Source organism: Pestalotiopsis fici, assembly GCF_000516985.1.
Source record: "Pestalotiopsis fici W106-1 unplaced genomic scaffold PFICI_Scf_12, whole genome shotgun sequence".
Classification (NCBI taxonomy): domain Eukaryota; kingdom Fungi; phylum Ascomycota; class Sordariomycetes; order Amphisphaeriales; family Sporocadaceae; genus Pestalotiopsis; species Pestalotiopsis fici.
Window position 1 is genome coordinate 744943 of NW_006917102.1, and position 13305 is coordinate 758247.

The 13305-nt window shown below is 50.0% G+C and overlaps 3 protein-coding genes across 3 annotated transcripts; all 3 read right to left on the minus strand.

Annotated features, from left to right (window-relative positions):
* Window positions 1–1958: 1958 nt before the first annotated feature.
* On the minus strand, window positions 1959–3891 carry PFICI_13984 (Malate synthase; the record flags this gene model as incomplete). The annotated part of the gene is made up of 5 exons (XM_007842565.1): window positions 1959–2247; window positions 2328–2570; window positions 2634–2791; window positions 2859–3436; window positions 3531–3891. 5 exons carry the CDS (start codon window positions 3889–3891, stop codon window positions 1959–1961), a joined length of 1629 nt encoding a protein of 542 aa, XP_007840756.1.
* Window positions 3892–5818: 1927 nt separating this feature from the next.
* On the minus strand, window positions 5819–7642 carry PFICI_13985 (fumarate hydratase; the record flags this gene model as incomplete). Its single annotated transcript, XM_007842566.1, has 3 exons — window positions 5819–6008; window positions 6064–7087; window positions 7246–7642. 3 exons carry the CDS (start codon window positions 7640–7642, stop codon window positions 5819–5821), a joined length of 1611 nt encoding a protein of 536 aa, XP_007840757.1.
* A 1076-nt stretch (window positions 7643–8718) lies between these two features.
* PFICI_13986 (uncharacterized protein) lies at window positions 8719–10421 on the minus strand (the record flags this gene model as incomplete). Its single annotated transcript, XM_007842567.1, has 2 exons — window positions 8719–10073; window positions 10133–10421. The coding sequence occupies 2 exons, from the start codon at window positions 10419–10421 to the stop codon at window positions 8719–8721; spliced, it is 1644 nt and encodes a 547-aa protein (XP_007840758.1).
* Window positions 10422–13305: the final 2884 nt, after the last annotated feature.

Sequence of the window (13305 nt, forward strand, 5' to 3'; positions counted from 1 at the left end):
GGCAACGGGCCGACTGGGGGTGGGTTTTCTGTTGGCTCCATGGAAGAAACCTTGATGAAAGGTCACAAGGCTTACACAAGGCGACGTGTTATGCACCGTAGGCTGATACTGCAGCTGATATGCTGAATAAACTATTCTGGACTTGCTTCGAATGCATCCAATAATATGAACCAGTCAAAGATGAATAGGCCGAGATGGAACTGAACTGATAATTGCATTCTGAATGATGGCCGTGCTGGGGCGGGGGCTGTATATGCAAGATGCAAGGCTAGTAGTGATGGGTTGAGCCTCATGTTTTTGTTCACACACCCCCGACACTCTTCGCCTAAACCTTTTCGAGTTCTTGGGCTATACCTTTGTGCTCGGTGAAATGGAGAGTACCTGTTCTTGATGACCTGATGGTGACTGACTGTAAGCCGAAAATACTGATTTACCCATGAATACGTACTATGGCTGTGTTATCAATTAACACGTATGAGCAGCATCTATTGTTGAATAAAAAGAAATCTGAAGGCAATGGCAAAAGGCGTACGTGTCGAATTAGGAAATCTGGTATCGCTCATACATGTATTTCCAATCCAGCTCGACTAGGCCCTTATATAACCTACGTGTGAGACTGGTACCGAGATGAGAATATCACTTATCGCTGCACATGAAACTGGGTGACAAGCATGATGATGCTTATGATGATCGGCCAATATCCTTTTGTATCTGCTCCTGTTAGGATCTCATACAGAAAATCCTCAGGCCGAAAGTCTCTTAGACCAGTTGAAATGAAGCTGTTATCTCAGATGTTCATCATGTCGAACTGTGGGATGTTCAAGGACAAGGCAAGTACTGGAAGAGACCAGGTAAAGCCATGGATGGTATGCCATTCTCAGCTGAGTCTTGACATGAGTATACATATATCTCATCAAGGTCATCAGAGCCCATGAATAGAGATATCAGAAGGTCATGTATATATGCATTCCCGACGCTCCTTGCACATGAATGTATGATGTAATGGGAGAGACCTTTCGAGTCATTATATCGGCTCTACTCCTTAAATAAAGATGTTCTGACCTACTTCAGGCAAATTTCAAGATTGTTTATCACATGTTGAGTCCTAAATTCTGAATCATTATATTTCATTCAGCAATGATTCGTGTTGTGGGCTTTGATGTCGTTCAGATTCCAGTAACAGCCAAAAAGGCGTGTCATCACAAGAGTCAAAGGCAGCTATCAACGCGATTCACATAAGATTGAACCATGAGCACAAGCGTAGTCACGATCGGCGATGACTCGTTTCATCATCACTCACCTACTTTGGTTGACGACAGGGAGCAAAGTCATGAGCGTGAGAGAATCTACGCTCACAAGGGCTCTGAGAAGAGGTTCCAAATACGAACCCAATTCATAGGTCGTTGCGCATAGGTGCAGGAGTCAGGGTTGCCAAGATTGGTGGAAGAAATGAAGAGAGAATCACATGAAGAATAAACATGGTCAGACTCGCAAGATACCCATCATATAAGTAGGCGTAACTGTTAAAGTATCTCAGATCAGCGAGTCAAAGATATAGGATACATCGTGACAGAGAAAATTGAGAATAGTGAAGTAAACAAAGGTGTTTGATACTTACAGGCGTCCTGCGTTTCATCTTGCGCAGGCTTCGAAAGAATAATTTTGGTCGCACTTGGCTGTAGTTTACGGCATGGGATAGATTCCGCACAGGTACTGCTTATGATTATGCTCCCAAGAGTCAAGACGTGAATTGAAAACTTTTGCTACTGATCTTGTTTGAACTTACGGTATCGGACATAAGTCATAGGTTGTGAGCACTCGATGCATGGGCACACAGAAATATCAGTATATGGTTCCCGAAGTTTACGTACATTTCTTTTTCTCGTTATTTACGAACTGCCTATAATATATGATTCATATACACGATCATCATCCATGGACATCATCTCATCCCCCGCTCACAGCTTACTAGCCGGGCTGGCGGTACCAACAGCCGTAATCTCATTGTACAGCAACGAAGTCAAGAAATCAGCATAGTCCTCGCCCGTGACCTGTCCGCCAAAGTACTGCGCAGCCAGGCCAAACTTGTTGCCCTTGGGAGCCTTGGACGAGAGCTCCTCGGCCTGCTCCTTGAGGAGCTTGAGCGCGTAGGCCTTGTCGACCTTTTTGCCCTCGGCCGTGGTGACGCCGTGGCGCACCCACTGCCAGAGCTGGGACCTCGACACCTCGGCGGTAGCGGCATCCTCCCTGCAATCAATTGTCAGTCTTTTGTCACATCACGGCGTTTTCTCATCGCTGTTGAGAGGGGGGAGAATAGGCAGGCTTACATGAGATAGTTGATGGGCACACAACCAACACCACGGATCCATGCCTCCATGTAGCCGAGACCAATGTTAAGGTTCTTGCGGATACCCTCCTCGGTGATCTTGCCGGGCACGTTCATGTTGAGCAGGTCGTTTTGGCCAATGGTGACATCCTCGCGGCGCACAAACAGCTGGTTGGGCGTCGGCATGTTCTTGTTGAAGATCTCTGACGCAATGGCGGCAAGGGCCGGGTGGGCAACCCATGTACTGTTGAGAGACGATTAGCAATTAGAAGGGGACTCAAGTCTAGTGTAGTCTCATGGTACTTACCCGTCGTGACCAGCACGGACCTCGCGCAGCTTGTCGGCACGCACGCCCTCCATGGCCTTGTCGTTGGCGGCCTTGTCATCCTTGATAGGGATCTGAGCGGCCATGCCTCCCATGGCGTGTACACCTCGCTTGTGGCAAGTCTGAATCAAAAGTTTGACCTGCGTATACATAGTTAGCAAAAATCAGATCGCTTGCCAAGAGTTTGATGCCAAGATTGGTACTTACGTAGGCATCCATAAAGGGCACCGTCATGGTCACAGAGCTTCGGTCGGGCAGGACAAAGTTGCTGTTCTGGCGGAACTTCTTGATGACGCTAAAGATGTAGTCCCAGCGACCGCAGTTGAGTCCAGAGCTGTGGTCTCTCAGCTCATAGATGATCTCGTCCATTTCAAAGGCGGCCAAGATGGTCTCAATCAGGACGGTACCTCTAATGGTACCCCGGCTCATGCCAATGTAGTCCTGGGCAAGGTTGAACACATCGTTCCAGAGACGGGCCTCGAGGTGAGACTCCATCTTGGGGAGGTAAAAGTAGGGGCCAAACCCTTGCTTGACAGCCTCCTTGGCGTTGTGGTAGAAGTAGAGACCAAAGTCGAAGAGCGATCCGGAAATGGGCTCACCATCCACGGTCACATGCTTCTCCTCCAAGTGCCAGCCACGAGGCCGCACAATGAGTGTGGGGAGCACCCGGTCGGTGCGCAGCTTGTACTCCTTGGGCCCTTGCTTGAATTGCAGTTGGCGTCTGACGGCATCATACATGTTTACCTGACCGTTGATCATGTTGTCCCATGTTGGGGCGCTAGAGTCTGTAGCCCAGTGTTAGTATAAGTAAGAAGCGAGTTTTCCGGTAATGAGACGATCGAGAGGCTCTTTGCATCTCTCTGTTTGGGGAATACCAACCTTCGAAATCAGCCATATAAGTCCAGACATCCGAGTTCAAGGCATTGACAACCATCTTCCGGTCCGTGGGGCCCGTGATCTCCACCCGACGATCGACGAGGCCCGGAGCCGGCGGTGCGCCTTTCCACGTGGCATTGTCGCGGATGTGCTTGGTCTCTGGCAGAAAGTCGGGTAGGACACCCTTGTCGAGCTCGGCCTGACGGATCTTGCGGCGCTCCAGCAATTGCTTGCGTGTGTTGTTGAAAGAACGGTGCAGCAGGGCGAGGAAGGCGAGGGCATCGGGCGTGAGAATCCTCTTGTGCTCCTGGCCAACAGAGCCCAGGATATTGACACCCTGGAGAATGGTGCTGGTTTGTGCCATATTTATTGTGCTGGTGGTAATACAACACAACGACGATATAGGGTGTATTTTTGGAGGGGGGTAGTTTTGCGTATAAGTCGGGTCAAGTTATGATAACAAGTGCGGGACGAGCCAGTGGGGTATCAATATGTAAAGTTCCAGGCCAGAAAAAGGGAGAAACAAACGTCAATTGACCAAGAAGAGTTGGTAGTGAGGGGAAATTTAGTTCTTAAGAGAGAAGTTTGACACAAACGAGCCAATGTTGGTCGGAATCTAATATGTTTGTGGATGGATAGAAAACGATTCGGCTCAGCCGGTGACGTTGACGAGGATGAGACGGGAGCTATGCCGTCGCTTTTCTCCAACTTCGGTACTGGGTAATAGGTTGTAGACTTGGAGTAAGGCGGCTCTGAGTCGATTGCCGGGGTAAGAATTGGACCTGTCACAGTCTGAACCCAGCCCCAAACAAAGAGTCTTGGCTGGGGGGTGGAATCACAGCTTTGCTCTTAAGCTCGGCGCCCTGGGGCTTGGTCTGTCTCTCTCGGGCAGAAGGGGTTGCTTGCTACGGTTGTCACCCTTCTAGCCGACTTGGATGGACGAGCTTCGAGCTTGTGAAAGTGTGGGGAAGCCGGGACGGGAGTGAGCCCAAGAGTCAGAGTCAGCACATGCCAGTGCTATGTAGTATGGATCGTATCGTATTGGCAGGCGGACGGATTGAGTAGTGGAATGTATTCCGTTCTGTAGTAGCCTAAGCTCTTGTTAGACCTCAAGCAGCAAGATCAAAACAAGCTTCAAAGATCAGTTCCGGTCCAGTTCAAATAAGAGAAAAAAGAGTCGGGAGTAGATATATACTCGACACGCAATAATCCCAACCATTTTAAAGTACTACTTGTCTCCTCCTATATACGGTCCCCCTCCATATCGCGGAGCCGGAGCTCTCTTCATAGCTACCACCAAACAGCAAACAGCTTTCCCCAGCTTTTTTCTTACGTCGACCTCCTTGGACCGATAGGCACGTTTCCAGACTTTATCGGGCGGGGGCCGGCCGCTTGTACGGAAGTAGCCTCTGCCAATGGGATTGTGGCCCTCCAAATTGAAGCGTCGTCACCTAATGAGCATGACGGCATTAATACACAGAATTTCAATCATTACTATTTTGTTCTGAATCTGCCGCCAAAAACATTCAGTACTTGCAAACCGAGCTCGGTGCTATGCGTCCCTTATCATGTTGTGCTGTTACTCGATAAGAATTATTATTACATGCCCCGTGACCAGCGAATCGCGGCGAGGCAACACTAAAAACCAAAAGCACAAGCTTCTCTTCTAGCACCTGTAACGCCGATGACGCCAGGCGCCGAAATACCGAGCGTCTATCTGCTGCATTGTGGATTCTTGCCGAGGTCGGATCGCAGCCCCAGCACCCTTGGATTGCCGGATATTTCCGGCCGTTGCCGAAAAATCATCGACCCTCTCTCTAATAACAGACAGATAGTACTATTTCAAAAGCTGGGCATTTTGTCGTTTGCCCGTTTGGCAATACTCGGAATCGGAACATTTCGTTTCATGTAGTACTGTACACTTTGGTAAGTGACAGTATACTGCTTTTTAAGCATTGCGTGATCATTTGATATATATGATGCAGGCGAGGTTTCCGTTTCATCCTCAAAAGAAAGTTGAAATACGAGAGCACAACATTAGAGTAGGCAATGTGAACTTTTGATCTTTTTTGCTCATTTGTGATACTATTTATAAAAATAAAAAAAACGGCCTTGTTTCTCAGAACAGAGCAGTTGAGCTGTCCTCATACCTGCGCTGTTACCGATTGCGCAAATCATCATGACAAATTGCGACACGTTAATTTGTGTGCATCTGGTATGACGAGATGCGGTGCATATTTCGCGGGGTCGGATGATGTTGGAACCATTGCGCTGTATTTACGTCAATTGCTCTATCCCTTGTATGGGGAAGGGCCAATCATGAGCTCGGGCTTGACGAGCTTGTCAAAGTCCTCCTCGCTCAGAGCGTTGAGCTCCAGAGCAGACTCCTTCAGGGTGAGGCCCTTCTTGTGGGCGTTCTTGGCGACCTTGCTGGCCATGTCGTAGCCAATCTTGGGGTTGAGGCAGGTAACAAGCATGAGACTAGACATGTGTTAGCGTGATTACAATCGGGCAAAATACTGATGTGAATACGTACGACTCCTTCATAATGTTGGCAATCTTCTCCTCGTTGGCCTGGAGGCCGGCGACCAGGTTCTTCTCGAAAGAGGTCATTCCGTCGGCCAGAATGCGGATACTGTGGAGCAGGTTGCGAATGACCAAGGGCTTGTACACGTTGAGCTCAAACTGGCCGTTCATGCCACCAATGGTGGTAGCAACGTGGTTACCCATGACCTGAGCGCAAACCATGGTCAAAGCCTCACACTGAGTGGGGTTGACCTTTCCGGGCATGATGGAAGAACCAGGCTCGTTCTCGGGCAGGTTCAGCTCACCGAGACCACATCGGGGACCGCTGCCAAGGTAACGAATGTCCTGGGCAATCTTGGTGAGGGAACCAGCCAGAGTGTTAAGCGAGCCGTGGGCCTGGACAATGGCATCGTGGGCAGCGAGAGCCTCGAACTTGTTGGGAGCAGTCACAAAGTCCTTGCCAGTCATCTTGCTGACCTCGGCGGCAATAGCTTCGGCGAAGCCCTGGAAAGTGTTGATACCGGTACCGACAGCAGTTCCTCCCTGGGCAAGCTCCTTGAGGTCAGGCAGCGAGCTCTGGACACGCTTCAGGCCCTGGTCGAGCTGCGCAACGTAGCCGGAGAACTCCTGACCAAGGGTCAGAGGAGTGGCATCCTGCAAGTGAGTACGTCCAATCTTGATAATCTGCTTGGCGTCGAACTCGTCAACCTTTTGCTGGAGAGCGGCGCGGAGAGACTTGATGGCAGGGATCAGGGTATCCTCGATCTCGAGAACGGCAGCAATGTGCATGACGGTCGGGAAGGTGTCGTTGGAAGAGGCGGAGCGGTTGACGTGGTCATTGGGGTGGACGGGCTTCTTGGTACCCATGGTGCCGCCGAGGATCTCAATGGCTCGGTTGGAAATGACCTCATTGGCGTTCATGTTGGACTGGGTACCGGAACCAGTCTGCCAGACGACGAGAGGGAAGTGGTCGAGGAGCTTGAGGTCGGCAACCTCCTTGGCCGCCTGCTGGATTGCCTTGGCAATCTTCTCATCTGAAGAATTGGCGCAAAAAAGACGTTAGCTACAGTTCATGGGGCTTTTATTTCGTTGATCGAATGAAGAATAATTAAGTTTGCAATGTTTCGTCTCGTGTGCGACATTTATAGTCGCTTCGTGGGAGAAATCGTAAGGGGGTAGGAGTGGCGCATACCGAGACCATAGCTCATGTTCACAGTGGCGGCAGCGCCCTTGAGAATACCAAAGGCCTTGACAATGGGCGGAGGCATGCGATCCTGAGGCTGGTTGATCTTGAAGTTCTCGAGGGAGCGCTCAGTCTGGGCACCCCAGTACTTGTCGGCGGGGACCTGGATCTCGCCAAAGGCATCGCTCTCGGTTCTGGTGTTGGCCATTCTTAACGAAGTTGCGTGGAAGTTTCTCTGAATTCGGAGGGAAGGAGTCGACAGCGAGGACGACTTGGAGAAGGGAGCAATCGACGATGATGCGGAGGCGGAGGAGCTGCATGTGCATCCCGCAGCCATTCGCGGAGCCCTCGGCCCAAGCAGGTTCCTGGCTGGGCCGGCAGCTGCAACTCGAACCGATCGAAGCATGATGGGCGACCTCGGAAATCTCGTGACTTTTGGAGATAAGACACAAGAGGGAGAGACAAGACAGCGGAAAACGGAGATTTGGCTCTAGAAGCTCAAAAGAACAACAATTGGAGCTGAGTAAGCTGGTTATTGATACAGAGATGAATACAAGAAACTCTAAATACCAGAGATTCTGCCAATTTCAAGGTTCAATGGCGCTGACCAGCGACAGGATGGAAAGAAAAATCACGGATAAAACCTCAGCCAGGACAGACACGACAATCTTTCACTCCAACTTTTGACACGACCGTCACAAACAATTTGGGGAAGCTCCAAAGATGCTAGCCCCTTGTAAATGACGCTAGCAGCCCGCCAATTCCCCCGGTTCGTAGTGGGGTTGGGGGAGGTCGGCCCGGGTTCGCCCGCATTGGATTCAGCAGGATAACTCAACCTTAGGCAGGTTCCAAGCTTCAAAGCTGTTGGTTTACTACCTACCTACGTTTAATGAGGGAAGACTCTCATCCGCTGCCGTGTCCATCATCCGCTCAGATTGAGACTCATGGCCTGTGTGGACTTTTGAGATATTCTATTTGGTCTTGGCAGCGATTTCTTCCCTCTACTCAAAACAATTACCGGTATTGTCATGCCTACTCACAAGGTCAATCTGGCCATATATGGCAGCTCATCGCTTCGCTGTAAAGTGATGACATTTAATGCTGTAGCAACTGAGTATAATAGCAGCTGATCACAGAGGTGGAAAAAAAATCGATTGAAACATGCCATCTAGCAATGTTGAGTCAAAAAGTTCTCTGCATTATAGGTAGGCGTCACCAGCGTTAAGGTATAGTTAAGGTATATATCCCTTGTATTATTATGCCGAAGCTATGTAATTAATTGAACTACTCAAAAGCGAGCATTTCATTCACCAATCAGTCTTCTTAAATTTTCTCTATATACTTTTCGCGTTCCATGTCCCCGAGCTCCAGAGCATCGAGTTGCAAATTGATAATGAGGGATTTGGCTGTCGACAAGTCAAAGGTAGAAGGTGAGGGGGCAGGTCCTTTGGATCGTGTCGACTCCTCATGGTCCGATTTTATTCACTTGGCAACACCAATGCAGCGGAAGTACTCGCGGAAGGCGTGGGCCTCGACGGCGAGGACACCCTCGTGGTCGAGGAGGCAGGCCGGGCGCCAGAAGGAGGGCTCGACGCGGTCAATGAGGCCGGGGTAGGCAGTCAGGCCCATGGGCTCGGTGACACCCCACGGGTTGCGCAGGATGATGTACTGGCGCTCACCGTGGTTGGTCCAGCCAAGGACGGAGTAGGCGTGGTTGGCAACCAGGTTGGAGCCACGGTACATGTAACCCGAAGCGTGGGTAAAGGCGGCCATGGGGCAGATGGTCTTGAAGTTGACGCTGTTCTGGCGGACAACGCCGAGGATGTCCTGGGACTGGTGACGCTCAGTGAAGTAGTAGTGGGGCTCACGGCCGTTGATCTGGGCCATGGCCTTGATCGGGTCACCGTGGGCGGTCTGGGTGATGTCGGGGCGCTCATTGTTGGTGCGGGTGATCCACTTGGCATAGGCCTTTTCGTACAGGGCGGGCCAGATGTCGTTCTCGCCAGAAGCACGGCAGTAGATGGGGTCGTTGCTGGACTTGTTGATGGGGACCTCGTAGTCGACCTCGATGGTGCGGGTGTCGGCGTTGTTGCGCTTTCCGCCCTTGTCGTGGAACTTGATCTCGAGGCGGCGGCCGCGGTTCATGTCCTCATCTTGCATGTTGCCGCGGTCGTTCTCATTGCGGCGGTGGGGCTTGCGAGAAGCACGCTGGATCTGGGACGGGTCGGCCCAGAAGACGGAGAAGATGGCAGCAATGAGCCAAGAGTTGCTGGTGGCTCCCTGCACAGGGTCGTCGAAGCGGCTGACGTGGTTGCAGTCGCTGTTAGCCTCAAACATGTTGTTGTGGTAGCCCAGGCGGAAGCGGTTGACATCGGCTACCAGGCGCATGGGAGCGTGCTGGAAGACAACCTCGTCAATGTCGCGCCATGCGCTGTTGGGAGGAGTCCATTGGCGCTGCTCCTTCTGGTCGCGGTAGCGGGTGGCGAGCTCGTTCATGCTGCGGGTGAACGCGCGGTTGGATACAGTGCGGGCAATGTTCTCGCCCTCGAGAACGACGCGAAGCTTGCCGTTCTGGATGCGGGCCTCCTTGATCTTGGTCTGTTCGAGCTTGTCGAGACCGAGCTTCTCAAGGTCACCGAGTCTCTGGACACGGGACAGGTCAGGGGTGACGAGATCACGCTCCGAGAGGATCTTGACGTCGTTCTGCTTGAGCTCCTCGGCGCGGCGCTCTTGCTCGTTGAGCTTGAGACCGGCAAAGAGGACAGAGCGGTGCTTGAGGTCAAAGAGCTCATCGTAGTCGGTCTGCAGGACATCAGAGAGGATGCGAGAAACGTTCACTGTGTGCGTTACGTGGTCAACTTTGTATCTGCTAATTTATATGCCACAGATTACTCACTGTTGCGGCGGTCAAGTTTGTGGCCAAGCATGGCCTCAACCATGGCGTAGGGGTTGATGGCACCAATCATGACCTCCTCCTCCTTGGGGCGGTGATCAGGCTGGATCTCACGACCCATACCGTTGCGGTTATCCATGCTGATGTCACGGAGGTCATCATAGTCCTCGGTCTTCGAAGAAGCATCGGACAGGGCATCGCGGCTGATCTTCTTGCCAGTGAGGGCCTCGAAGAGAGCATAGGGGTCGACGCTGCCAGCAGCGTTGGAGCTGGATGATTCACTGTTGAACATTTTGAAGACTGGGTAAATTATATGTCAAAGATGACGATTCTATGATGATGAAAATAGGAGATGAGATGCGAGGATACAAGATGAGAAATGATGCGACTTTCGGATCCATTTATGTTCAGACGACCACCCCGATATTCGCCTCTCATCCTCGCCCTCACCATGATATGCAAGACGCAAACTCAAGCGAATTTGATCCACGCCACCATCATTAGTAACTTGCCTTGTGCGAAGTTGCTGCCGACTACCGACAACCGATGCTTTGCATTGCTGATCTGGGGCATCGCTGAATCCAAAGTGTGGATGCCCGTGTACACCTATTCAGCCATGATATCACAGGATATACACCAAGCTGCCATGCTCGCAAGCTACATTGCAGTCTCGTATTTGGAGACATCGGTTTGCTGGCGGAAATAACCTTGAGGCGTCGTTTCAGGGGCCTCAGTCTTAGTCATAAGCTTTTCAGGGCTCCGACCTCTGCTCGTCGTTGCAATTCCCGGGAAATCTTCCGGATTCTCTTTGGAAAGACTTGGACTCATCCATTGCGTAGCACGCTTATTGACGGCCTATATCCATCCAATCTTGCTGTTTCTTTGCATAAGTCGGCCTCAAAGAACTCGAGCCGGTTGAGCTGAGGTCATGCTGCTTTAGAAATAATATCAGGTAATCCTTTCTAGGAGCTTTGCTGTTGATACCCATCTCGATTGAAACAACGCAATTGAGAGTTTGACCAAGCATGGGTCAAGGCGCATGGTAAATAGACTTGTTGTTGCTGACGGAAGACTTTGTTCACAATGTTGCATTGGTGGCAGGCAAAGACTGCCCATGTTTTTCCGACTGGCTGGTATCAAATTCTAAAGCTAAATGAAGGCTCTGTCTGTACGCCAAACGCGCGTTCCTGTGTAGACATACCAAGTTGTCTCAACAGAATGATTGCCCTGTACTTTAGGACAACCCCATAAACTCTAAATGCCTGTCGTGGATGCGGCTCAAAACCTCATTGCAGCTTTGCGGGGAAGAAGTTTTCACCAACGGAACCTTCCCCAGGACCAGACTTTTTGCCGTGCCAATCAAAAGAATTCACACCAGGGGTTGCACGCCCTATGTCCCCTACCGGGTTGTCTTTGGAGTTACTACTGGTTCTACTGGTTTGGGTCTTTAGTTGCCCCAACCGCTGACCAGCATACCAGAATTCTTTCGCGGGCCCGGGCCGGGACACTATATCCAGAAGCGTCTCATTCATAGATCGCTGCCTTAATTACAGTTTCGTAGGGCAGATGTGTGTGATGCAAATACCAATTCTTACTATGCGGGGTATGCTGGAAAAGCGATAAAAGACTAACACACTGATCTACTGCATATGTGTGTCTTGATATTAATGTCCGTCGCTTCCAATTCGTCCCTGTTGCCAATATTTACTTTAACGATACAGGTCTGTTGCATTCCTCACCTTGATGGATGGACATGATGTAGGAGCCATGATTCTAGACCAGAGAAAAGACACGCTGGCAGTTCGGAAAGCCACGGGCGATACCACGCACAAGAAAGTACAGCAAAAATCCCCAGCGTCGGCATGGATACAATATCTGATCATACTTTGATGCATGGACATTTCCGGGGTCGGAAGGTCATCAGAAAAGGGGCAGGGAAAATCTATACAGCTGAGTAATCCCCGTCACGTCTCCCAACCTTTCTTCACCCGCTCTCATGTTCTTCGTGGTTGTCTACCACGTGAGACCCTTGGTTCTGTTTCTAACTCAACCTTGCCTCTATTCATGGGTTCGGCAATTTTGTCCTCTATGTCTCAGAATGCGGCTGGCATGCTGTCACATCACAACGCTATAGTTTGCTGATGTTGACATGTTGTCGGTATGTATACATTGACACGCCATTCAGACCGTGTCGTAAGAACCTTGGGCGTCCATGATGATCTACCACTATGCTGGGTCAATATCTCTACACGCACGCAAAACGCTGACCAAAACCACAGACAAGAACTTATTATCAGCCAGAGTGTATACTTGGAAAATACTACACATTTAATGTCCACGTCTAGTTCACTCGAATTCCTCGTGAACAGAAAGACATCCAGGACTGCTCGCATGGAGACTCTGTTTTTCAGCACATCATTGTCCAAACCACTTCCATCTGTGGCGGTCTGTCACCAATCACGCCCATAGGCGTCGCAACATGAATTTTGTAATGGCCTTGATTAAGCCACTGTGGTAAATCCATCACGTGCCAGTTATATTAAGTAATCAAACATCTGCGTACGTATGCCGTGTTACTTCTATTTCATTATACCCGTACTACAGCTTTTCACTTGGGAAAAAAACAATTCTCTTTCTCAAAGGATTTTTTTATTTTTAGTATTTTCAAGATAGACTGCGATAGTCCTTTCTGGAATCTTTTCCCATAAACCTCCATTACATTATTTCTTACACAAATATAGTGACCATGTCCCCATAATTATCTTTACTCCCTATGCAGAGCACCATATTGGTTATCTTTTAATGCGCGATATTCAACGCCAACCGAGTGCTATCAGACCAACACTGAATGTGCAAAATGCAAGGGAGGTACACTAGCACAAAATGATCCAACTCGGTCACCAGCGATATGCCTGTTGAACATTCTGCGACACGTTCGCCAAATCATCGGCAGCTGTGACTTTTTCGCGTTGCTTCATCTAGTCACTCTCATTGTTGATGCCTTCCGAGATCAAATTGCGCAACTTCTACGGATGCCCAGAGGGCAAACTGTTGAAAAACTAAAATTTAGATAAAATCAGCCTGTTCGCAGCAGCAAAAATCCACCCCCGTTTGCCCTTCCCTCCATTATTATTATTATATTTTTTTAATAAACGAAAAAGAAAAGAAAGAAAAGA